General features: G+C 55.8%; 2 protein-coding genes and 2 pseudogenes across 2 annotated transcripts; all 4 read right to left on the bottom strand.

Moving 5' to 3' along the window:
* Positions 1-1,728: 1,728 nt before the first annotated feature.
* LOC102107421 (protocadherin alpha-6-like) lies at positions 1,729-5,273 on the bottom strand. The gene is made up of 3 exons (XM_088063751.1): positions 5,251-5,273; positions 1,912-4,582; positions 1,729-1,743 (listed from the first exon to the last, which is right to left on the bottom strand). The coding sequence occupies exons 1-3, from the start codon at positions 5,271-5,273 to the stop codon at positions 1,729-1,731; spliced, it is 2,709 nt and encodes a 902-aa protein (XP_087919877.1).
* Positions 5,274-7,654: 2,381 nt separating this feature from the next.
* LOC148182970 (protocadherin alpha-8 pseudogene) lies at positions 7,655-10,273 on the bottom strand (annotated as a pseudogene).
* A 3,254-nt stretch (positions 10,274-13,527) lies between these two features.
* Positions 13,528-16,122, bottom strand: LOC102110489 (protocadherin alpha-6 pseudogene; annotated as a pseudogene).
* Positions 16,123-22,619: 6,497 nt separating this feature from the next.
* On the bottom strand, positions 22,620-25,259 carry LOC102110308 (protocadherin alpha-3-like). Its single transcript, XM_088063750.1, has one exon. The coding sequence runs from the start codon at positions 25,257-25,259 to the stop codon at positions 22,620-22,622; it is 2,640 nt and encodes an 879-aa protein (XP_087919876.1).
* Positions 25,260-25,266: the final 7 nt, after the last annotated feature.

Raw genomic sequence — 25,266 nt, 5'->3', positions numbered from 1 at the left:
AATCCCCATTTATCTCCTTCTTCTAGATGTCACACCAAAAGCACAAGTGAACTCGAAAAGTTAACTGGGTGAGAGAATTTCAAGAATAGGACACCAGAGCTGGGCTGCTCTGTAGATGTGGAGCTTTGGAGTGTCCATCCAGACACCAGAATGAGCCCTGTGTGATAACAGGACACACCATCTCCACCCAGACTGATCATGCAGGAGAACATGTAGGGGAAGAAAAACACAACTAGATTACACCCACCCCCTCAACTGCCATTAAAAATCCTCTCTGAAGAGCACCACAGATGCCTTCACACTAAGAACTGTGGAAGCTGGAACAAATACCCTACAATACACATGGAAAGCAGTTTGTAGTGCTGCCTTCCACAACAACTTTCCTAAAGTGGCAGCAAAAATGTTCATCAGTCTGAATGTTACCAGCTCTTTTCCAACACATTCCCTATGTCAGGCCAGAGACAGCACAAGGAACTGTCTCTGATGGGTGATATTCATAACCCCAAAGTGCCCATTTCAATACCACCTATTAGCTCAAGATCCAGAAGGTCAGCAACACCAGACACTTGGAACTTGGAAAAGGATCCTGGGCAGAATTACTCTGGGCCCATCCTGCCTCCCGCTTTCCTCTAAGAATCCTCCATTCCCCAGCCCGAAACAATTATTGTCCAGAAAATAATGCAATTCCCACTCCTGTCCTCCTTTGATATCACACAATGTCTGACAAATGATTGCAGGTTCCCTCAGAGGAGGCTTCCCAGTGCTCAAGGGCACCCTTCACACCAGGACATGGCCAGGGCCTACTCAGTGTCACTGCCACATTCACCTCTGTGACAAAGCACAATTTCCGTTCCTACCTCAGAAGTCAATTACACTTTTGCTTACCCTGCCCAGCAATGACAGCACTCTGAAATCCACCCAGATGGCATCACATACATGGTCTGGCACACTCTGCAGCTGTACCTTGAGCTCTGGTACAGACACCTGAAATCAATATTTACTGCAGCAGTCATGGGCAGGACAGCTCTCATGGCAATGGACATTGATGTCGTGCTGAGAGAGACCAAGCAACACCGTGATGAACACATCGATACAGTGACTGTGTACTGGGTACAAGAAATTGGTCGGAAGATTTTTTCGTTATCATTGTTCAGATGAGGATTTACAAGGATCTTGTAAAGATGTCCCAAATGTAAATATTGAAAAAAACATACAAAACATACCAAAAAAAGGTCAGTGGCCACCAAACCACCTGTCCAGACAGGAGAGCAAATTATAACTACAGCTGACAAATACTGGGGGGGAAACAAAGCATGACAAGGCCCCAAACCCTTCCTAGTTTCCATAATGCCATAAGGACAGAAGTCCTAATGGTCACCTTGCCTTGCATCTCTTGTAGAGGAAAAATGACAGAACATGAGGCCTGAGAAGAAACTACAAGTGATACCACCATGGTCAGCAGCCAGCAAAGGTAACGAGGAGATAAACAAAAACTGAGGGACAGTCACCAGCACAGCTTATCATGCACAAATTTAGCAAACTCAAAGAAAACCTACACAAACAAAAAGCAGGAGCACTGTCTCCAAAACTGAAACTTCGAAGCATCATGGAATGCTATTTGATAGCATGATAGGAAACTATTGCTCTATTACAATCAGGAACGATTTAATTCTAGGGCAGAACAATTGCTACCCACAGCAGCAAAATTCCAGGTGCGTACCCAAGGGGTTACTGCGAGAACACCTACAAGGACAAGGCAGCACAAATCAAGGTGCAATTAACACACTTAAGCACCCATCGCCCTCATAGTGCGGGGGCGGAGCCCGGCTAATAGCGGAACCAGATTAGGAAACCAGAGGGAAGGCACAAAAGGGGGACAGAACAGAGGTTAGCAAGGGCCGTGCCACTGACCGTGTCGAGGAGAGCGGACGGCTCCGGCTGAGTGTCCTTGGCCGCGGGGCCAGGCGGCGGCGGCGGCGGAGGGAAGTTGGGGCTGAAAACCATGAGGTCGCTCTTGCCCGCGCCGTCCGCCACGCACAGGCTGCGGCTGTGGCGCTGCGAGTACGACCAGCTGCCCACTTCGCTGGCGCACACCAGCGTCGTGGGCCCGGGCCCCGACAGCACGGCCGCCCGCGGCGCCCAGCGCGACGCCCCGTACAGCACCACGGCCAGCAGGAACAGGCTCGACACGGCGCAGATCGCCACCACCAGCCACACGTTCGTCGCCGCGCTCGCCGCCCCGGCGCCCAGCTCCGCGCCCGCACCCGCCGCCCGCGACAACGACGACAAAGACGACGACGAGGATCCCGCGGCCAGCGCCGCCTCGGCCGCCTCCACCAGCGACACGCTGAGCGTGGCCGTGGCCGAGCGCGCCGGCTCGCCGTGGTCGCGCACGACGATCAGCAGCCTCTGGCGAGGGCCGTCCGCCTCGTCCAGCGCCCGCGCCGTGCTCACCTCGCCGCTGTAGAGCCCCACGCGGAACGGGCCCTTGCCCCGCGGCTCCCACAGCTCGTAGCGCAGCCACGCGTTGTAGCCCGAGTCGGCGTCCACGGCGCGGATCTTCGCCACCACCTGCCCCGCCGGCGCCCCCCACGCCGCCCACGCCCACAGCGTGCCCGAGACCGAGCCCGCCCCCAGCTCCGCCGCCTCGGCCGCCACGCCGCCCGCCTCCGGTGCCGAGCCCGCGGGCGGCAGCAGCGCCGGAGCGTTGTCGTTCTCGTCCAGCACGAACAGCTGCACCGTGGCGTTGCCGCACAGCGGCGGCTCCCCCGCGTCCACCGCGCGCACCTCGAACTGCAGCACCCGCAGCTCCTCGTAGTCCAAGGGCTGCAGCGCCCACACGCGCCCGCTCTCCGCGTCCACCGACACGTAGCTCGACGCCGGCCGCCACCCGCCGCCCGCCGCCCCCGACGGCGACACCGCCGCCGCGCCGCCCTCCCACACCGAGTAGCTCACGCGCCCGTTGCCCGCCTCGTCCGGGTCCCGCGCCCACAGCCGCGCCAGCTCCGCGCCCGCCGCGTTGTTCTCCCGCGCCAGCACCGTGTACACGGCCTGCGCGAACGCCGGCGCGTTGTCGTTCACGTCCGACACCGGCACCCGCAGCCCGCGGCTGGCGCGCAGCGCCGGCGCCCCGCCGTCCTCCGCACGCACCTCCACCTCGTACTCCGACACCCGCTCCCGGTCCAGCGCCTCGCGCAGCACCAGCGAGTACGAGCCCGCGAACGTCGCCTCCAGACCGAACGGCGACGCCGGCCACACCCAGCACCGCACACGACCGTTCGCCCCCGAGTCCCGGTCCGACACGCTCAGCAGGGCCACCACCGTCCCCACCGGCGCGTCCTCCGGCACCGGCACCGACAGCGACGTCACCCACACCTCCGGCGCGTTGTCGTTCACGTCCAGCACCTCCAGCACCACCTTGCAGTGACCCGACAGTGGAGGTGTCCCTTGATCTGTAGCATCCACTTGCAGGCGATAGAGACTGACATCCTCAAAGTCTAAGTCATTCCTGAGGCGAATCTCTCCGGTCCTTCTATCTATTTCGAAAACGTCTTTTCCATCCTGAGGGAACAGAGTCTCGAGGGAATACATGACATTTCTGTTTGACCCTTCATCTAAATCCGTGGCATTAAGTTTGATGACTAAGGTGCCGTGTTCTGTATTTTCTGGAAGCTGCACTTTATACACCGACTGGTTGAACTGGGGCGGATTGTCGTTTGCATCCAGCACCGAGATCACGAGTTCCATGGTGCCTGTCAGAGACGGCCGGCCCCCGTCACTCGCTGTCAGCACCAACCGGTGAACGGGAATCGTCTCCCGGTCCAGAGGCTTTCTGAGCACCAGGAATAAGGACTCATCATCCACCTCGGTTTTTTGTAAATCCAGAGAGAAATGCTCGCTGGGACTGAGTGTATAGGTGAGCTGAGCGTTCGCTCCGATATCCGCATCCGATGCGCCCTCCAGCGGGAAACGAGACCCAGGCACAGACGATTCCGCGATGCTGAGGTTTTTTCGGGCGGCGGGGAAGACGGGGGCATTGTCGTTGATGTCGGTGATCTCCAGCTCCACATGGAAGACGCGCAGCGGCCGCTCCACCAGCACCTCCAGGCGCAGCGCGCACGGCGCGCTCTTGCCGCACAGCTCCTCCCGGTCGAGCCGCGAGCTCAGCACCAGCGCGCCGCTCGCCCCGCTCACCTCCACGCTCGCCCGCCGGCCCTGCGCCACCAGCCGCAGCCGCCGCGCCTCCGCCTCGCCCGCCTCCAGGCCCAGGTCCTGCGCCAGACGGCCCAGCACCGTGCCGGCCTTCGCTTCCTCCGGCACCGAGTAGCGCACCTGCCCGCCCGCCACCGCCCAGGCCGCCTGCAGCACCAGCACCCGCACCAACAACGCGCACCGCCGCTCGCCCATCCCTGACGCCGCCGCCGCCGCCGCTCTGTCTGCCGGCCCCGGCACGGGCCCCGCACGGCTCCCCGCCGCCGCCCGGACGCAGCGGCTCTGCTGCCCGGCCCGCGCCGCCCCCCCGCGCTCACAGCCGGGCTCTCCGCCGCACCGGGGCGGAGCCGCCCACACGCCGTTCCTGAGCCTGCAGCGACACCGTGCGCTGCTCCGCCGCCTCACACGCTCCCAACACAGCGCCTGTGCCTCCGCTTCGTCATGGCCATCTCGTCTGCCGTCCCTGCCTTCCCTGTCTCTTCTTACAATGCTCGTTTGATATTTTTTCTTTGCACCTTTGCCGCTGCTTTCTTCTTTACCCCTTCCTCTATCCCGACAGTCACCTCTGGCACCGCACTGCAAATAAAAGTATTCGGATCCACCAACGCTAATTTCGTGGCATCAGCGCTTGAATGCAGTATTCTACGAGGCGGAGGCTTTTGACAACCGGCTCCGGCCACCGATTTGAGGCAACGTCCGTGAGTAATCCTGTTTTTAAATTTGCCATCTTCCATTAGTAATTACCTCCTTGGGCCAACCTTTTCTAGTATCTTCCTGGTTTTATTTCTCTTCCTCCTTTCCTTCTTTTTTCTTTCCTTTGTTGCCTCCTTCCATTTTTGTGTACATTGGTAATGTCGGTGACGTAACAGTAAATTCAATTATAGTTTGTCCCTTTCACTCTTTTTCTACTACTTTCTTCTTTCCTTCTCTTTCTCTAGATCCAGCTTTCTTTCCTTCATTGCTCTCTGCTTCCTTTCTATTTTCTTCCATTTCCATCCTCTGTTCACTTTTCCATTACCAGGAACTGAATTGTCTTACCGTCTGTTCAACATTCTTGACATGGTGTAGGGACACATTCCTTGGAAAAAGCTCTCCTTCCTCTTTCCTTCTGACTTCAGGGAAACGTTCAGAGAAAGCACGGCACCATGATACACATTTCAAAAAGCTTCTCATTGACAAACAATATTCCACATCAAAGCCGCGTATTTTATAATTAAAGGCACACAGGGCAGATGTCTTCACAAGCAGCAATACCAGAAGGAACAACAGTACCCCAAGTTATGCAGAATTTCTGGACACCCTGCTGGGATTCCAAAAGAGCAGCACTGTGTGCTGGGATCCTCCTCACAATATTCTACTGTAACCCTGTATGTACACCCTGTGAACTGGAATCCCCACAGTTAAGCAGACACTCCCTATTCCCTCCCCAAGACTTACTCAATTCCTCCACGCCTCCATGCCTGGCACAAAGAATATATAAAGTGCTGCAAATCCATTCTGTGATTCTTTGACTTTTCCCTCATGCCAGGATGCTTTGAGCTTTTTCAGCAGTAGCTGATACAAACCGAGTTCTTAAAGGTTCTGTGATTAGAGGCATGAACAATACTGATTCCAATCCCCATTTATCTCCTTCTTCTAGATGTCACACCAAAAGCACAAGTGAACTCGAAAAGTTAACTGGGTGAGAGAATTTCAAGAATAGGACACCAGAGCTGGGCTGCTCTGTAGATGTGGAGCTTTGGAGTGTCCATCCAGACACCAGAATGAGCCCTGTGTGATAACAGGACACACCATCTCCACCCAGACTGATCATGCAGGAGAACATGTAGGGGAAGAAAAACACAACTAGATTACACCCACCCCCTCAACTGCCATTAAAAATCCTCTCTGAAGAGCACCACAGATGCCTTCACACTAAGAACTGTGGAAGCTGGAACAAATACCCTACAATACACATGGAAAGCAGTTTGTAGTGCTGCCTTCCACAACAACTTTCCGAAAGTGGCAGCAAAAATGTTCATCAGTCTGAATGTTACCAGCTCTTTTCCAACACATTCCTTATGTCAGGCCAGAGACAGCACAAGGAACTGTCTCTGATGGGTGATATTCATAACCCCAAAGAACTCTGTGCCCATTTCAATACCACCTATTAGCTCAAGATCCAGAAAGTCAGCAACACCAGACACTTGGAATTTGGAAAAGGATCCTGGGCAGAATTACTCTGGGCCCATCCTGCCTCCTGCTTTCCTCTAAGAATCCTCCATTCCCCAGCCCAAAACAATTATTGTCCAGAAAATAATGCAATTCCCATTCCTGTCCTCCTTTGATATCACACAATGTCTGACAAATGATTGCAGATTCCCTCAGAGGAGGCTTCCCAGTGCTCAAGGGCACCTTTCACACCAGGACATGGCCAGGGCCTACTCAGTGTCACTGCCACATTCACCTCTGTGACAAAGCACAATTTCCGTTCCTACCTCAGAGGTCAATTACACTTTTGCTTACCCTGCCCAGCAATGACAGCACTCTGAAATCCACCCAGATGGCATCACATACATGGTCTGGCACACTCTGCAGCTGTACCTTGAGCTCTGGTACAGACACCTGAAATCAATATTTACTGCAGCAGTCATGGGCAGGACAGCTCTCATGGCAATGGACATTGATGTCGTGCTGAGAGAGACCAAGCAACACCGTGATGAACACATCAATACAGTGGCTGTGTACTGGGTACAAGAAATTGGTTGGAAGATTTTTTTCGTTGTTATCATTGTTCAGATGAGGATTTACAAGGATCTTGTAAAGATGTCCCAAATGTAAATATTGAAAAAAACATACCAAAAAAAGGTCAGTGGCCACCAAACCACCTGTCCAGACAGGAGAGCAAATTATAACTACAGCTGACAAAAACTGTGTGGGACATGACAAAACATGACAAGACCACAGACCCTTCCTAGTTTCCATAATGCCATAAGGACAGAAGTCCTAATGGTCACCTTGCCTTGCATCTCTTGTAGAGGACAAATGACAAAACATGAGGCCTGAGAAGAAACTACAAGTGATACCACCATGGTCAGCAGCCAGCAAAGGTAATGAGGGGATACACAACACCTGTAGGACAGTCACCAGCACAGCTTATCATGCACACATTTAGTAAGTTCGGGGAAAACCTACACAACCAGAAAGCAAGAGCGTTGTCTCCAAAACTGAAACTTCGAATCACGGAATGCTACATGAGAGCATGATAGGAAACTATTGCTCTACTGCAATCAGGAACGATTTAATTCTAGGGCAGAACAATTGCTACCCACAGCAGCAAAATTCCAGGTGCGTACCCAAGGGGTTACTGCGAGAACACCTACAAGGACAAGGCAGCACAAATCAACGTGCAATTAACACACTTAAGCACCCATCGCCCTCAGAGTGCGGGGGCGGAGCCCGGCTAATAGCGGAACCAGATTAGGAAACCAGAGGTAGTGGAAAAAAGGGGGAGAGAATAGAGGCGAGCAAAGGCCGTGCCACTGACCGTGTCGAGGAGAGCGGACGGCTCCGGCTGAGTGTCCTTGGCCGCGGGGCCAGGCGGCGGCGGCGGCGGAGGGAAGTTGGGGCTGAAAACCATGAGGTCGCTCTTGCCCGCGCCGTCCGCCACGCACAGGCTGCGGCTGTGGCGCTGCGAGTACGACCAGCTGCCCACTTCGCTGGCGCACACCAGCGTCGTGGGCCCGGGCCCCGACAGCACGGCCGCCCGCGGCGCCCAGCGCGACGCCCCGTACAGCACCACGGCCAGCAGGAACAGGCTCGACACGGCGCAGATCGCCACCACCAGCCACACGTTCGTCGCCGCGCTCGCCGCCCCGGCGCCCAGCTCCGCACCCGCACCCGCCGCCCGCGACAACGACGACAAAGACGACGACAACGACGACGACGAGGATCCCGCGGCCAGCGCCGCCTCGGCCGCCTCCACCAGCGACACGCTGAGCGTGGCCGTGGCCGAGCGCGCCGGCTCGCCGTGGTCGCGCACCACGATCAGCAGCCTGTGGCGAGGGCCGCCCGCCCCGTCCAGCGCCCGCGCCGTGCCCACCTCGCCGCTGTAGAGCCCGACGCGGAACGGGCCCCTGCCCCGCGGCTCCCACAGCTCGTAGCGCAGCCACGCGTTGTAGCCCGAGTCGGCGTCCACAGCGCGGATCTTCGCCACCACCTGCCCCGCCGGCGCCCCCCACGCCGCCCACGCCCACAGCGTGCCCGAGACCGAGACCGCTCCCAGCTCCGCCGCCCCCGCCGCCCCCAGCTCCGCCGCCTCGGCCGCCACGCCGCCCGCCTCCGGTGCCGAGCCCGCGGGCGGCAGCAGCGCCGGAGCGTTGTCGTTCTCGTCCAGCACGAACAGCTGCACCGTGGCGTTGCCGCACAGCGGCGGCTCCCCCGCGTCCACCGCGCGCACCTCGAACTGCAGCACCTGCAGCTCCTCGTAGTCCAAGGGCTGCAGCGCCCACACGCGCCCGCTCTCCGCGTCCACCGACACGTAGCTCGCCGCCGGCCGCCACCCGCCGCCCGCCGCCCCCGACGGCGACACCGCCGCCGCGCCGCCCTCCCACACCGAGTAGCTCACGCGCCCGTTGCCCGCCTCGTCCGGGTCCCGCGCCCACAGCCGCGCCAGCTCCGCGCCCGCCGCGTTGTTCTCCCGCGCCAGCACCGTGTACACGGCCTGCGCGAACGCCGGCGCGTTGTCGTTCACGTCCGACACCGGCACCCGCAGCCCGCGGCTGGCGCGCAGCGCCGGCGCCCCGCCGTCCTCCGCACGCACCTCCACCTCGTACTCCGACACCCGCTCCCGGTCCAGCGCCTCGCGCAGCACCAGCGAGTACGAGCCCGCGAACGTCGCCTCCAGACCGAACGGCGACGCCGGCCACACCCAGCACCGCACACGACCGTTCGCCCCCGAGTCCCGGTCCGACACGCTCAGCAGGGCCACCACCGTCCCCACCGACGCGTCCTCCGACACCGGCACCGACAGCGACGTCACCCACACCTCCGGCGCGTTGTCGTTCACGTCCAGAACCTCCAGCTCCACGCTGCAATGACCTGACAGTGGAGGTGTTCCTTGGTCTCTCGCTTCAATACGAAAATCAAATATACTGACTTCTTCAAAGTCCAGGGCTGCTGTGAGGTGAATCTCTCCAGTCTTTGGATTAACAGAAATCACATCTCTTCCACTCGGGGGAATGAAGCTGGTCGCAATAAAAGTCATTTCGCTATTACTTCCCAAATCCGGATCTGTGGCATTCACCCTCGCCACGAGCGTCCCAACCGCAGCACTTTCCAGTATCTGCACTTTATACACCGACTGGTTGAACTGGGGTGCGTTGTCATTTGCGTCCAGCACCGAAATCAGCAGCTCCATGGTGCCTGTCAGAGACGGCCGGCCCCCGTCACTCGCTGTCAGAACCAACCGGTGAACGGGAATTGTCTCCCGGTCCAGAGGTTTCGTTAAAACAAGTTCGGGTACAAGATTCCGCTCATTCGATTTTTTTATATCCAGAGAAAAGTACTCGCTGGGACTGAGTGTATAGGTGAGCTGAGCATTCGCTCCGATATCCGCATCCGACGCGCCCTCCAGCGGGAAACGAGACCCCGGCAGAGTAGATAACTCCGCGATGCTGAGGTTTTTTCGGGCGGCGGGGAAGACGGGGGCATTGTCGTTGATGTCGGTGACCTCCAGCTCCACATGGAAGACGCGCAGCGGCCGCTCCACCAGCACCTCCAGGCGCAGCGCGCACGGCGCGCTCTTGCCGCACAGCTCCTCCCGGTCGAGCCGCGAGCTCAGCACCAGCGCGCCGCTCGCCCCGCTCACCTCCACGCTCGCCCGCCGGCCCTGCGCCACCAGCCGCAGCCGCCGCGCCTCCGCCTCGCCCGCCTCCAGGCCCAGGTCCTGCGCCAGACGGCCCAGCACCGTGCCGGCCTTCGCTTCCTCCGGCACCGAGTAGCGCACCTGCCCGCCCGCCACCGCCCAGGCCGCCTGCAGCACCAGCACCCGCACCAACAACGCGCACCGCCGCTCGCCCATCCCTGACGCCGCCGCCGCCGCCGCTCTGCCTGCCGGCCCCGGCACGGGCCCCGCACGGCTCCCCGCCGCCGCCCGGACGCAGCGGCTCTGCTGCCCGGCCCGCGCCGCCCCCCCGCGCTCACAGCCGGGCTCTCCGCCGCACCGGGGCGGAGCCGCCCACACGCCGTTCCTGAGCCTGCAGCGACACCGTGCGCTGCTCCGCCGCCTCACACGCTCCCAACACAGCGCCTGTGCCTCCGCTTCGTCACGGCCATCTCCTCTGCCGTCCCTGCCTTCTATGTCTCTTCTTACAATGCTCCTTTGATATTTTTTCTTTGCACCTTTGCCGCTGCTTTCTTCTTTACCCCTTCCTCTATCCCGACAGTCACCTCTGGCACCGCACTGCAAATAAAAGTATTCGGATCCACCAACTCTAATTTCGTGGCATCAGCGCTTGAATGCAGTATTCTACGAGGCGGAGGCTTTTGACAACCGGCTCCGGCCACCGATTTGAGGCAACGTCCGTGAGTAATCCTGTTTTTAAATTTCTTCTCTTTGTCATCTTCCATTCGTAATTACCTCCTTGGGCCATTCTTTTGTAGCATCTTTCTGGTTCTTTTTCTCTTCTTCCTGGCCTGCTTTTCTTCTTTCCTTTGTTGCCTCCTTCCCTTTTTGTGTACATTGGTAATGTCGGTGACGTACCAGTAAATTCAATTATAGTTTGTCCCTTTCACTCTTTTTCTACTACTTTCTTCTTTCCTTCTCTTTCTCTAGATCCAGCTTTCTTTCCTTCATTGCTCTCTGCTTCCTTTCTATTTTCTTCCATTTCCATCCTCTGTTCACTTTTCCATTACCAGGAACTGAATTGTCTTACCGTCTGTTCAACATTTTTGACATGGTGTAGGGACACATTCCTTGGAAAATGCTCTCCTTCCTCTTTCCTTCTGACTTCAAGGAAACGTTCAGAGAAAGCACGGCAGCATGAGCCAAATTTCAAAAAGCTTCTCATTGACAAATATTATTCCACATCAAAGCCGCGTATTTTATAATTAAAGGCACACAGGGCAGATGTCTTCACAAGCAGCAATACCAGAAGGAACAACAGTACCCCAAGTTATGCAGAATTTCTGGACACCCTGCTGGGATTCCAGAAGAGCAGCACTGTGTGCTGGGATCCTCCTCACGATATTCTACTGTAACCCTGTATCTTATACCCTGTGAACTGGGATCCCCACAGTTAAGCAGACACTCCCTATTCCCTCCCCAAGACTTACTCAATTCCTCCACGCCTCCATGCCTGGCACAAAGAATATATAAAGTGCTGCAAATCCATTCTGTGACTCTTTGACTTTTCCCTCATGCCAGGATGCTTTGAGCTTTTTCAGCAGTAGCTGATACAAACCGAGTTCTTAAAGGTTCTGTGATTAGAGTCGCGAACAATACTGATTCCAATCCCCATTTATCTCCTTCTTCTAGATGTCACACCAAAAGCACAAGTGAACTCGAAAAGTTAACTGGGTGAGAGAATTTCAAGAATAGGACACCAGAGCTGGGCTGCTCTGTAGATGTGGAGCTTTGGAGTGTCCATCCAGACACCAGAATGAGCCCTGTGTGATAACAGGACACACCATCTCCACCCAGATCATGCAGGAGAACATGTAGGGGAAACTAAAACACAACTAGATTACACCCACCCCATCAACTGCCATTAAAAATCCTCTCTGAAGAGCACCACAGATGCCTTCACACTAAGAACTGTGGAAGCTGGAACAAATACCCTACAATACACATGGAAAGCAGTTTGTAGTGCTGCCTCCCACAACAACTTTCCCAAAGTGGCAGCAAAAATGTTCATCAGTCTGAATGTTACCAGCTCTTTTCCAACACATTCCTTATGTCAGGCCAGAGACAGCACAAGGAACTGTCTCTGATGGGTGATATTCATAACCCCAAAGAACTCTGTGCCCATTTCAATACCACCTATTAGCTCAAGATCCAGAAGGTCTGCAACATCAGACACTTGGAATTTGGAAAAGGATCCTGGGCAGAATTACTCTGGGCCCATCCTGCCTCCTGCTTTCCTCTAAGAATCCTCCATTCCCCAGCCCAAAACTATTATTGTCCAGAAAATAACGTAATTCCCACTCCTGTCCTCTTTTGATATCACACATTGTCTGACAAATGATTGCAGGTTCCCTCAGAGGAGGCTTCCCAGTGCTCAAGGGCACCCTTCACACCAGGACATGGCCAGGGCCTGCTCAGTGTCACTGCCACATTCACCTCTGTGACAAAGCACAATTTCCGTTCCTACCTCAGAGGTCAATTACACTTGTGCTTACCCTGCCCAGCAATGACAGCACTCTGAAATCCACCCAGATGGCATCACATACATGGTCTGGCACACTCTGCAGCTGTACCTTGAGCTCTGGTACAGACACCTGAAATCAATATTTACTGCAGTAGTCATGGGCAGGACAGCTCTCATGGCAATGGACATTGATGTCGTGCTGAGAGAGACCAAGCAACACCGTGATGAACACATCAATACAGTGGCTGTGTACTGGGTACAAGAAATTGGTCGGAAGATTTTTTCGTTGTTATCATTGTTCAGATGAGGATTTACAAGGATCTTGTAAAGATGTCCCAAATGTAAATATTGAAAAAAACATACCAAAAAAAGGTCAGTGGCCACCAAACCACCTGTCCAGACAGGAGAGCAAATTATAACTACAGCTGACAAATACTGTGTGGGACATGACAAAACATGACAAGACCACAGACCCTTCCTAGTTTCCATAATGCCATAAGGACAGAAGTCCTAATGGTCACCTTGCCTTGCATCTCTTGTAGAGGACAAATGACAAAACATGAGGCCAGAGAAGAAACTACAAGTGATACCACCATGGTCAGCAGCCAGCAAAGGTAATGAGGGGATACACAACACCTGTAGGACAGTCACCAGCACAGCTTATCATGCACACATTTAGTAAGTTCGGGGAAAACCTACACAACCAGAAAGCAAGAGCGTTGTCTCCAAAACTGAAACTTCGAATCACGGAATGCTATATGAGAGCATGATAGGAAACTATTGCTCTACTGCAATCAGGAACGATTTAATTCTAGGGCAGAACAATTGCTACCCACAGCAGCAAAATTCCAGGTGCGTACCCAAGGGGTTACTGCGAGAACACCTACAAGGACAAGGCAGCACAAATCAAGGTGCAATTAACACACTTAAGCACCCATCGCACTCATAGTGCGGGGGCGGAGCCCGGCTAATAGCGGAACCAGATTAGGAAACCAGAGGTAGTGGAAAAAAGGGGGAGAGAATAGAGGCGAGCAAAGGCCGTGCCACTGACCGTGTCGAGGAGAGCGGACGGCTCCGGCTGCGTGTCCTTGGCCGCGGGGCCAGGCGGCGGCGGCGGCGGAGGGAAGTTGGGGCTGAAAACCATGAGGTCGCTCTTGCCCGCGCCGTCCGCCACGCACAGGCTGCGGCTGTGGCGCTGCGAGTACGACCAGCTGCCCACTTCGCTGGCGCACACCAGCGTCGTGGGCCCGGGCCCCGACAGCACGGCCGCCCGCGGCGCCCAGCGCGACGCCCCGTACAGCACCACGGCCAGCAGGAACAGGCTCGACACGGCGCAGATCGCCACCACCAGCCACACGTTCGTCGCCGCGCTCGCCGCCCCGGCGCCCAGCTCCGCGCCCGCACCCGCCGCCCGCGACAACGACGACAAAGACGACGACAACGACGACGACGAGGATCCCGCGGCCAGCGCCGCCTCGGCCGCCTCCACCAGCGACACGCTGGGCGTGGCCGTGGCCGAGCGCGCCGGCCCGCCGTGGTCGCGCACGACGATCAGCAGCCTCTGGCGAGGGCCGTCCGCCTCGTCCAGCGCCCGCGCCGTGCTCACCTCGCCGCTGTAGAGCCCCACGCGGAACGGGCCCTTGCCCCGCGGCTCCCACAGCTCGTAGCGCAGCCACGCGTTGTAGCCCGAGTCGGCGTCCACGGCGCGGATCTTCGCCACCACCTGCCCCGCCGGCGCCCCCCACGCCGCCCACGCCCACAGCGTGCCCGAGACCGAGACCGCTCCCAGCTCCGCCGCCTCGGCCGCCACGCCGCCCGCCTCCGGTGCCGAGCCCGCGGGCGGCAGCAGCGCCGGAGCGTTGTCGTTCTCGTCCAGCACGAACAGCTGCACCGTGGCGTTGCCGCACAGCGGCGGCTCCCCCGCGTCCACCGCGCGCACCTCGAACTGCAGCACCTGCAGCTCCTCGTAGTCCAAGGGCTGCAGCGCCCACACGCGCCCGCTCTCCGCGTCCACCGACACGTAGCTCGACGCCGGCCGCCACCCGCCGCCCGCCGCCCCCGACGGCGACACCGCCGCCGCGCCGCCCTCCCACACCGAGTAGCTCACGCGCCCGTTGCCCGCCTCGTCCGGGTCCCGCGCCCACAGCCGCGCCAGCTCCGCGCCCGCCGCGTTGTTCTCCCGCGCCAGCACCGTGTACACGGCCTGCGCGAACGCCGGCGCGTTGTCGTTCACGTCCGACACCGGCACCCGCAGCCCGCGGCTGGCGCGCAGCGCCGGCGCCCCGCCGTCCTCCGCACGCACTTCCACGTCGTACTCCGACACCCGCTCCCGGTCCAGCGCCTCGCGCAGCACCAGCGAGTACGAGCCCGCGAACGTCGCCTCCAGACCGAACGGCGACGCCGGCCACACCCAGCACCGCACACGACCGTTCGCCCCCGAGTCCCGGTCCGACACGCTCAGCAGGGCCACCACCGTCCCCACCGACGCGTCCTCCGACACCGGCACCGACAGCGACGTCACCCACACCTCCGGCGCGTTGTCGTTCACATCCAGCACCTCCAGCACCACCTTGCAGTGACCTGACAAGGGAGGTGTCCCTCGGTCCCTCGCTTCAATACGGAAATTAAATGAATTGATTTCTTCAAAGTCTAGGGCGCCAGTGAGGTGAATCTCCCCGGTATTAGGATTAATGGAAATCACATCTCTTCCACTCGGGGGAATAAAGTTTGTCAACATATAAGTCACCTCACTGTTAAATCCGTCGTCCACATCCGTAGCGTTCACCCGTGTCACCAGCGTCCCCACTGCAGCGCTCTCTGGCAGCTGCGCTTTATAAACAGACTGGTTGAACTGGGGTGCGTTGTCGTTTGTGTCCAAAACTGAGATCAGCAGCTCCATGGTCCCTGTCAGAGACGGGCGGCCCCCGTCACTCGCTGTCAGCACCAACCGGTGAACGGGAATCGTCTCCCGGTCCAGAGGTTTCGTTAAAACAAGTTCAGGTTCAATATTTCCATCATTCGATTTTTGTAAATCCAGAGAGAAATGCTCGCTGGGACTGAGTGTATAGGTGAGCTGAGCATTCGCTCCGATATCCGCATCCGACGCGCCCTCCAGCGGGAAACGAGAGCCCGGCAGTGTGGTCCATTCCGCGATGCTGAGGTTTTTTCGGGCGGCGGGGAAGACGGGGGCATTGTCGTTGATGTCGGTGACCTCCAGCTCCACATGGAAGACGCGCAGCGGCCGCTCCACCAGCACCTCCAGGCGCAGCGCGCACGGCGCGCTCTTGCCGCACAGCTCCTCCCGGTCGAGCCGCGAGCTCAGCACCAGCGCGCCGCTCGCCCCGCTCACCTCCACGCTCGCCCGCCGGCCCTGCGCCACCAGCCGCAGCCGCCGCGCCTCCGCCTCGCCCGCCTCCAGGCCCAGGTCCTGCGCCAGACGGCCCAGCACCGTGCCGGCCTTCGCTTCCTCCGGCACCGAGTAGCGCACCTGCCCGCCCGCCACCGCCCAGGCCGCCTGCAGCACCAGCACCCGCACCAACAACGCGCACCGCCGCTCGCCCATCCCTGACGCCGCCGCCGCCGCCGCTCTGCCTGCCGGCCCCGGCACGGGCCCCGCACGGCTCCCCGCCGCCGCCCGGACGCAGCGGCTCTGCTGCCCGGCCCGCGCCGCCCCCCCCGCGCTCACAGCCGGGCTCTCCGCCGCACCGGGGCGGAGCCGCCCACACGCCGTTCCTGAGCCTGCAGCGACACCGTGCGCTGCTCCGCCGCCTCACACGCTCCCACACAGCGCCCGCGCCGCCGCCCTGCGGATGGCCATCTCTTCCGCCGTGTCTTGCTCTTCTCTCTCTCGGTCTCTCTCTGTATTTTTCAACACGATTCCTCATATTCCTTTTTTTTCTTTATTCCACTTTTTCATCTCTCTTCTTTCATCTTTCAAGACTGTATTTTTCATCTTTTCATTTGATTTCTCTTTTATACTTTTTCTCTTCCTTTTCCTTTTTTTTCCACCTTCCATCTAATTTTTTTTCCTTCTGTTTCGCTTCCTTCTTCTCTTCTCTCTCTATTTTCTTCTTGCCCCGCTTGTCCAATTTTCAGTGCCCTTTCTCTTTTGTTTTCATCCATCTCTTTTATAACTCTGCTACCAAGTTGCTGGTAACCACCGATGCCGTGATGGAGGCAATTAATGTCGGAGCCATGATCTCTAATTACAGGGCATCATCTCCTGCGCCCAGGACAGTTTCCAATGGGGAGACCACAGGAGATCAACTCTACTCAGCGTTAGAAGAGAATGTCAGTGTATCCTGGTAATCTCCTTGACATACCCCCTCTTGGTTTCTCCTCTTTGTCACCTTCCTTCCTTTATCCCTTTCTTCTTTCTTTATCCTTTTTCTCTCTCCGCCACCTCATCCTACCTTTTTGTGTACAGAGATAACATTGCTGTATGCTGGCAAACTCATTTCATGTCTCATCTTTCCTTTTTTCTTTTTCTCTCCATTGCTTTTTCATTCTTTCATTGCTTTATTTCCTTTTCCCTTTCTTTTCTTTTTCTTGTCCTTCCACCACTGTCTCTTCTTCCCTCTTTGCCTAGTCTCTTTCTCTTCTAATTCAGTATTTTCTACATGACTCCACCATTCCATCTAGTGCAGTCATGCCATTACACAAAACCTCTTATTCCTGTTCCTCACCACTTCTCCTCTAGGCTTGCACAAGGTTCCTCAATACCGAGGATAGAGGTCCTCAGCTGTAGAAAGCATGTAGAGAAAATGTTGGTGCATGCTTATAGTATGCTCTGTCATCCCTTCTTTCCTTTTTTTTCCTCTCTTTCTTGCTTGACGTTTTACTTGCAGAGATTCCTTTTCCTTTCTCTTCCTTTCTCTATTCCTTTACTTACCTTTCTTTTCTTTCTCTTCTTTTTTTCTTTCACGTCTCACACTATCTGCCTTGATTCCTCTTCTCTTCTGCGTCCAAACTTTTTTTTCCCCTTTACCAAAATGTTTCCTAAACAAAATGATTTCTAAATGTCTGCATCACCCTCTTCATGGATCAGAGACCTGCCCTTTGATGAGAGTGCATGGGTACCTTGCATGGGGACCTGATGAGGAAAAACTTTCCTGATTTCCTCTAGAAAAAGTCAAGTAAATAGAACGTCCCCACACCTCCTCTTCCCTTCCCTACCCATCAGGAAGAAAGCCACACTCCTCACACTCTAGTCACTTTCTGGATCAGCAAATAACACAGCAAGGCAATAACACGACAAAGAACAGCTGTACTACACCAGAAAATCAATACACCTCCCTTGGAATCACAAGACCAATCCCCAAGTCCTTTGTCACCAGTGCAAACAGGCTCCAATAAGCACAAACTATCCAGGAAATTCTCTCACTTCAGAACTCTAATGCATCACAGCCCAGCACACCATTCTGCCATGAACACTGAAAAAGCACAATGCAACCACGGCTCCTAAGAATTCCTCATGCATTTCAATGGAGAGCTTTTCTTCCTGCCTCATTTTCCACCTGCCTGATGAATGACAAGCTCTTGATTCTCCTCTCAAGCAGATAAGCTCTGCCAGAAAAACACAGCAAGAACTTCATGCTCAGGAGCTTTATCCCCCAAGGAATATCCCTCACTCAATGCCATGATCCACCCAGAAATACACATGAACGTAAACCCACAGCATTTGCCCTGGGAACATGCTCTCCACTCCCAACACATCCATTTTGAGAAATACATTAGAGGCCCTTCTCCATCTGTGCTTACCGCCAGCTGCCCAAACCATGCTGGAAGAAACAAGAAAGAAATGAGAGCAGACTGTAGTGTTTTGTTGGTCCAATCTATGAATGATAGAATATTTCGAGTTGGAAGGAAGCCCCAAGGAGTGTTGAGTCCAGCTCCCAATCTAGACACATTTGGTCAATCCAAGATGAAGATACCACAAATAAATAGCCATAAAGGTACAGCTGTCTCTCAGACTCATCTTGTTTGGCAAGAAGCATCTTCCCTGTAGCACCACTGTTTGTTTCTTCAGAAAATAAATCTTTTCAGAGCAGGAAACTGGTTCTAACACTAACAGAAACTATTGGGAACTATTGGGATAGAAAATAATTACTTCTATTCTAGAAAAGCCTTGAAATCATTGGGCAAAGAACAGTGTTCCTATGTGCACTTCTTCCATGGGGGAGGAGCACCATAAAGCTAAGGAAGGACATTGTCTCAACATCAACCTCGACTCAGGAGCATGGGAAAGTCATCCTACACGCTGACAGAAATTTACCCACATGTTTGCAACCTGACAGGTGCCAAAACTCAGAATCTCATATTATCTCATATTACCAATAAATTGCTACCATGAGAGGCAGAAGAACAAATCTGTGAGGGTTTGGTCAGAAAGAAGAAGAAAGCCAAATAATCCAATTCCACTATACTGAAACGCATGAAAAGAACAACAAAGCATAAGGATATGCAGAACTTTTGGAGAGCTGGAAAAATCCCAGGTATTAGTAATGTCTGTGGAGACTCTTCTTGACATTTTCTACTAGAACCCTCTGTCTCACACCCTGGGAAATGGCAACTCCACCTAAACATATTCTCCAGTCCTTCACCACAGACACAGATTGTGTTCTACAGATCATTGCCCACAGGCAAGAAAGACCTTTCCCTGCTAAATGTCAGTCACCATGCGCAGGCCATACCTTGAGCCATTTGCAGAATCTCTTTCACAATATCACAAAACCTGCTATAAGAATGTCCTTTGCATATCCTCACCTTTCCTTAAAATTGGTACAAAGAAGAGATGGAGGGATGTGAAGCCCCCCACTGGCAGATTCTTCTCGTCTGCATATTCTTCATGGTTTATGCCTTTTCAGCAAGGAAGGCATAAGAACTGACTTCTTAAGAACTTTATGACATAAAGGCATCTCACCCCAGTCCTCGTGGGCTCTGCACTTTGAGAGAATGAGAACAGACACCAAAGCACGAGCCCACCATATAACATCAGCTGGATGGGAGAATTTGTACCATAGAGAACCACAGCTGGGCTGCTGTGCAGGGTTTTGTGTGTACATCAGGCATCAGAATGAGCCACCTGTGACAATAGGACACGTAGCTTCTACCAAGGGTAAAATTTCAAGTCCACAAATATGGCAAGTTGAATGCACAAAAATGACATCCACGTTTTCATGTGCCGTGAAAAATTACCCTGAGGAGGACCAAGGAGCCATCATGGAAAGATCTGTGGCTGAGGAAGCTACTATAGATGCCCACCACTATACAAGGACAGGAGGTTGAAGTGCTACCCTCCTAGAAAAGGTTGTCCAAAACAGGAATCAAAAAGTTCATTGGGAATTAGTCAGCAGTCTGCATTCCACACCCTCTTTACCAATGCCTTGTCTGCCTCAGGCAGGCAGCAGCACCAGGGACTGTCTCTGGTGGGAAATATTCACAATCTCAAAGGACATGATGGGCATTAAACTACCAAGGAATTAACTCAATACCCAGAACCTTCAACTCCTCACCCTTATGGGAGCCCAGGAATGGACCTTGGGAAGGAAACCTGTGCCCATCCAGCCTCGTAATTTTCTTCAGGCATTCTCCGTTCTCTACGCTGGGATGTGTTCTCAAGACAAGAACAACATCTTGCATCCTTGTCTTATGACATGGCCCATGGTCTTCCCAAGGAGTTCCAGTTCCCACAGGGAAGTCACACTTCATATTATGACATGGTCAGGGCCTACTCAGCGCCACTGCCATGTTCACCTCATCTCCTTTGGCTTCCCCAGTCTCAGATGGAAACTGTACCCACTTTGGAGAACACTATTTGTAGAGGTGATGTCAGGACAAGTCTGAAGGCAATGGGCATGGACAGCATGCTGTGAAAGACCACCCCAGATGCTGAAAAATACATCAGTGCCAGCAATGATACCAACAGCACAGGAATATGTGGTGTTGGGTATGGGTTGAATTTCTGGGGTTGTGGGGCTTTCTTTTTTTGAAAGGAGGGTTTCCAGGGTTTTTAAGGGTGTGGCTGTTGATGCAAATATTAATATAACATGAAAACAGGACAGTGTATGGTCATGCCACCTAACTGGACAATCCAGCTGCAATCCACTTCAGAAAGGTAAGACAAAAAAAGAAAACAAACTCTTTAGATCATGCTTCTCTGCCTGCACACTTTCTACTGGTAACTAGAATAAAAACATACTTGGAGAATGAACATAGCAAAAGAGTTCAAGAGCTTCCCTGTTTTCACAGTGACTCTGGTGAGTCAATCAAATGTACCACAAGGAGAGCGAAGAGCGAAGTCACAATTGTCATCTTGCATCACCTCTCTTATGGAAGAGAGTCAAGGAAGAGTAGAGCTCTTCATAAGAAACCACATTAAATACCAGCATGATCAGCAGTCAGCAATAGTAACAACATAGTAAACAGTACCTAGACGACTGTCTCATGACATGCTCCATGCTCTTCCCAAGGACTTTCAATTCCATCAGACAAATCTCACTTCTCAAGGTCAACCTTGATATCAGGAAATGACCTACAGGGCCTACACAATGACACAGCCACATTCACCTCTGCAAGCTCTCATTGCTTCCTTTACCTCCACAGGGCTCACTGCAGCTTTTGCAGACTGCTGCCAGCAACGAGAGCACCAAAAGAAAACATAGATGGTGTCATACAGACCATCCCCAGCACTCTACTCTTTCTAAAGCTGATGTCAGAATAGCTCCAAATGGCAAAGGCAATGTGATAGAAGAACTAAATCATTGGCAAGTACCCCAGTGTAAAGGATTCTATTGTTTCTGTAGGAGAATTCAAGTTTCAGGTTTTAGGCATTTATTAGGGATTTTGGTTCTTACTTGGTTGGTTGAGTTCATTCTTTGTTGGTAACTTTCCAGGGCTTTTGAAAGGATGTGGCTCCTGATACAAATATTCTGAGAATATATAACAACAAGCCAGTGCTTGTCAATGCCAGTTCTCTGGCCAGGAATCAAAGTCTACAACCATTCCATCAATGACAGCACAAAACTCCCCCACAGCTGATAATATAGATGTTGTGCTCAATAGACTCAACCCTTCATGTTTTCTAATGCTTCAGCTATTCTGGATGGAAATCTGAATCACCTGCAAGTTACTCTCCTGAAATGTTAGACGTCTATTTGTAGACATGGTACCAGGATATCTCTAATGACAATGAGCATTGATTTCATGATCTGATGGGAAAAAAACAAAGGCTAATGACTACAACAGTGTAAGGGATAATATCCAATATCCATACAGGTATTTTTGTGTGTGTTTTTAAGAGAATGCTTCCAGATAATTCACAACTCTGCCAGTGCTGATAAGAGTTGAAAGGACATTGTGACAGACAAGTGTCAATATCCAGCAATGGAGAAAAGTACATAGAATAATTTTGAGAGGGTAGGAAGTCGCAGGAAGAAAAAGTCCTTTTCTTACAACAACCCTGAATTTCCAACCTCTGTGTAAACAGTTCATAGTGCTGCCTAGAAAACCTAAACACTGGGAAAAGAACACAGGAAAAGTCCAATAAAGCTTTCCCAGGTACTATACTCAATCTGCTGGGAGAATCGATGGGGAAAAATTACACCAGGGAGAGAGAAAACTCTGAGGCCTCAATTGTAACCTTTCAGCACATCACTTCTCCTGGGGAGGAAGAAGGCAAAGTTTCTGACAATGCTGACACCAGCACAATCAGCAGTCAGTAAATGCAGTTAAGCGGCACATGGTGCCAGAGGGATTGTCACCACTACAGCCCCCGTGTCTCCAACTCCTTCAGCAAGCTCGGCTTAAAATGCTACACACCAGCAGGCGAAACTGTTGTATGTGCAGCTGACGCCTCGGCGAACCTATTACCACAATCAACTGAGATTTCTTTCTACGGGAGAGCAAACATAACAGACAACAGCTCGAACTCAGAGCAATAAATCCCAGCCACGATCCATTAATTACTGAGGGATGCCGGAAGACATTTCCCCAGCTCGGTGGCAAGGACGCTGCAGCAGATACAAACGTGCTGTAAAGATTCTTAAGATTCAGCCAATATTAAAGTGACCTCAGGCCTTGGGGGAGGAGCCAAGCTAAAAACAGGAACTGCCGAGGGGTCGGGTGACACTTGGCACAGGGGAGAGAGAAAGAGTAAAGGCGAGCAAAGGCCGTGCCACTGACCGTGTCGAGGAGAGCGGACGGCTCCGGCTGCGTGTCCTTGGCCGCGGGGCCAGGCGGCGGCGGCGGCGGAGGGAAGTTGGGGCTGAAAACCATGAGGTCGCTCTTGCCCGCGCCGTCCGCCACGCACAGGCTGCGGCTGTGGCGCTGCGAGTACGACCAGCTGCCCACTTCGCTGGCGCACACCAGCGTCGTGGGCCCGGGCCCCGACAGCACGGCCGCCCGCGGCGCCCAGCGCGACGCCCCGTACAGCACCACGGCCAGCAGGAACAGGCTCGACACGGCGCAGATCGCCACCACCAGCCACACGTTCGTCGCCGCGCTCGCCGCCCCGGCGCCCAGCTCCGCGCCCGCACCCGCCGCCCGCGACAACGACGACAAAGACGACGACAAAGACGAGGAGGATCCCGCGGCCAGCGCCGCCTCGGCCGCCTCCACCAGCGACACGCTGAGCGTGGCCGTGGCCGAGCGCGCCGGCTCGCCGTGGTCGCGCACGACGATCAGCAGCCTCTGGCGAGGGCCGTCCGCCTCGTCCAGCGCCCGCGCCGTGCTCACCTCGCCGCTGTAGAGCCCCACGCGGAACGGGCCCTTGCCCCGCGGCTCCCACAGCTCGTAGCGCAGCCACGCGTTGTAGCCCGAGTCGGCGTCCACGGCGCGGATCTTCCCCACCACCTGCCCCGCCGGCGCCCCCCCCCCCGCCCACGCCCACAGCGTGCCCGAGCCCGAGCCCGCCCCCGCCGCCGCCCCCAGCCCCGCCGCCTCGGCCGCCACGCCGCCCGCCTCCGGTGCCGAGCCCGCGGGCGGCAGCAGCGCCGGAGCGTTGTCGTTCTCGTCCAGCACGAACAGCTGCACCGTGGCGTTGCCGCACAGCGGCGGCTCCCCCGCGTCCACCGCGCGCACCTCGAACTGCAGCACCTGCAGCTCCTCGTAGTCCAAGGGCTGCAGCGCCCACACGCGCCCGCTCTCCGCGTCCACCGACACGTAGCTCGACGCCGGCCGCCACCCGCCACCCGCCGCCCCCCACGGCGGCACCGCGCCCGCGCCGCCCTCCCACACCGAGTAGCTCACGCGCCCGTTGCCCGCCTCGTCCGGGTCCCGCGCCCACAGCCGCGCCAGCTCCGCGCCCGCCGCGTTGTTCTCCCGCGCCAGCACCGTGTACACGGCCTGCGCGAACGCCGGCGCGTTGTCGTTCACGTCCGACACCGGCACCCGCAGCCCGCGGCTGGCGCGCAGCGCCGGCGCCCCGCCGTCCTCCGCACGCACCTCCACCTCGTACTCCGACACCCGCTCCCGGTCCAGCGCCTCGCGCAGCACCAGCGAGTACGAGCCCGCGAACGTCGCCTCCAGACCGAACGGCGACGCCGGCCACACCCAGCACCGCACACGACCGTTCGCCCCCGAGTCCCGGTCCGACACGCTCAGCAGGGCCACCACCGTCCCCACCGAAGCGTCCTCCGGCACCGGCACCGACAGCGACGTCACCCACACCTCCGGCGCGTTGTCGTTCACGTCCAGCACCTCCAGCACCACCTTGCAGTGACCTGACAAGGGAGGTGTCCCTTTATCTGTCGCTTCGATTTGTATCTCATATGAACGAATGTCTTCATAATCCACACTGCCCACCAGATGCAATTCACCCGTCCTCGCATTTAAATGGAAGATGTTTTTCCCCTTTTCAGGAAAAGTACCGCTCACACTAAATGTGACTTCACCATTACTTCCCAAATCCGGATCAGTCGCGTTCACCCTCGCTACAAGTGTCCCCTCTGCAGCGTTTTCCAGTAACTGCACTTTATACACCGACTGGTTGAATTGGGGCGGATTGTCGTTTGCATCCAGCACCGAGATCAGCAGCTCCATGGTGCCTGTCAGAGACGGCCGGCCCCCGTCACTCGCTGTCAGCACCAACCGGTGAACGGGAATCGTCTCCCGGTCCAAAGATTTCGTGAGTACAAGAAACAAGGATTCTCGGTATTCCTCACTCCGTTGCAAATCCAGAGAGAAATGCTCGCTGGGACTGAGTGTATAGGTGAGCTGAGCGTTCACTCCGATATCCGCATCCGATGCGCCCTCCAGCGGGAAACGAGATCCAGGCACAGACGATTCCGCGATGCTGAGGTTTTTTCGGGCGGCGGGGAAGACGGGGGCATTGTCGTTGATGTCGGTGACCTCCAGCTCCACATGGAACACGCGCAGCGGCCGCTCCACCAGCACCTCCAGGCGCAGCGCGCACGGCGCGCTCTTGCCGCACAGCTCCTCCCGGTCGGGCCGCGGGCTCAGCACCAGCGCGCCGCTCGCCCCGCTCACCTCCACGCTCGCCCGCCGGCCCTGCGCCACCAGCCGCAGCCGCCGCGCCTCCGCCTCGCCCGCCTCCAGGCCCAGGTCCTGCGCCAGACGGCCCAGCACCGTGCCGGCCTTCGCTTCCTCCGGCACCGAGTAGCGCACCTGCCCGCCCGCCACCGCCCAGGCCGCCTGCAGCACCAGCACCCGCACCAACAACGCGCACCGCCGCTCGCCCATCCTTGAC

Source organism: Pseudopodoces humilis, chromosome 17 (genome assembly GCF_049639895.1).
Source record: "Pseudopodoces humilis isolate 2021_Gansu_Grassland_sample_001 chromosome 17, ASM4963989v1, whole genome shotgun sequence".
NCBI classification, from domain to species: Eukaryota; Metazoa; Chordata; class Aves; order Passeriformes; family Paridae; genus Pseudopodoces; species Pseudopodoces humilis.
The sequence above is the reverse complement of the archived record's forward strand: the minus strand, read 5'-3'. Positions and strand labels throughout refer to the sequence as shown.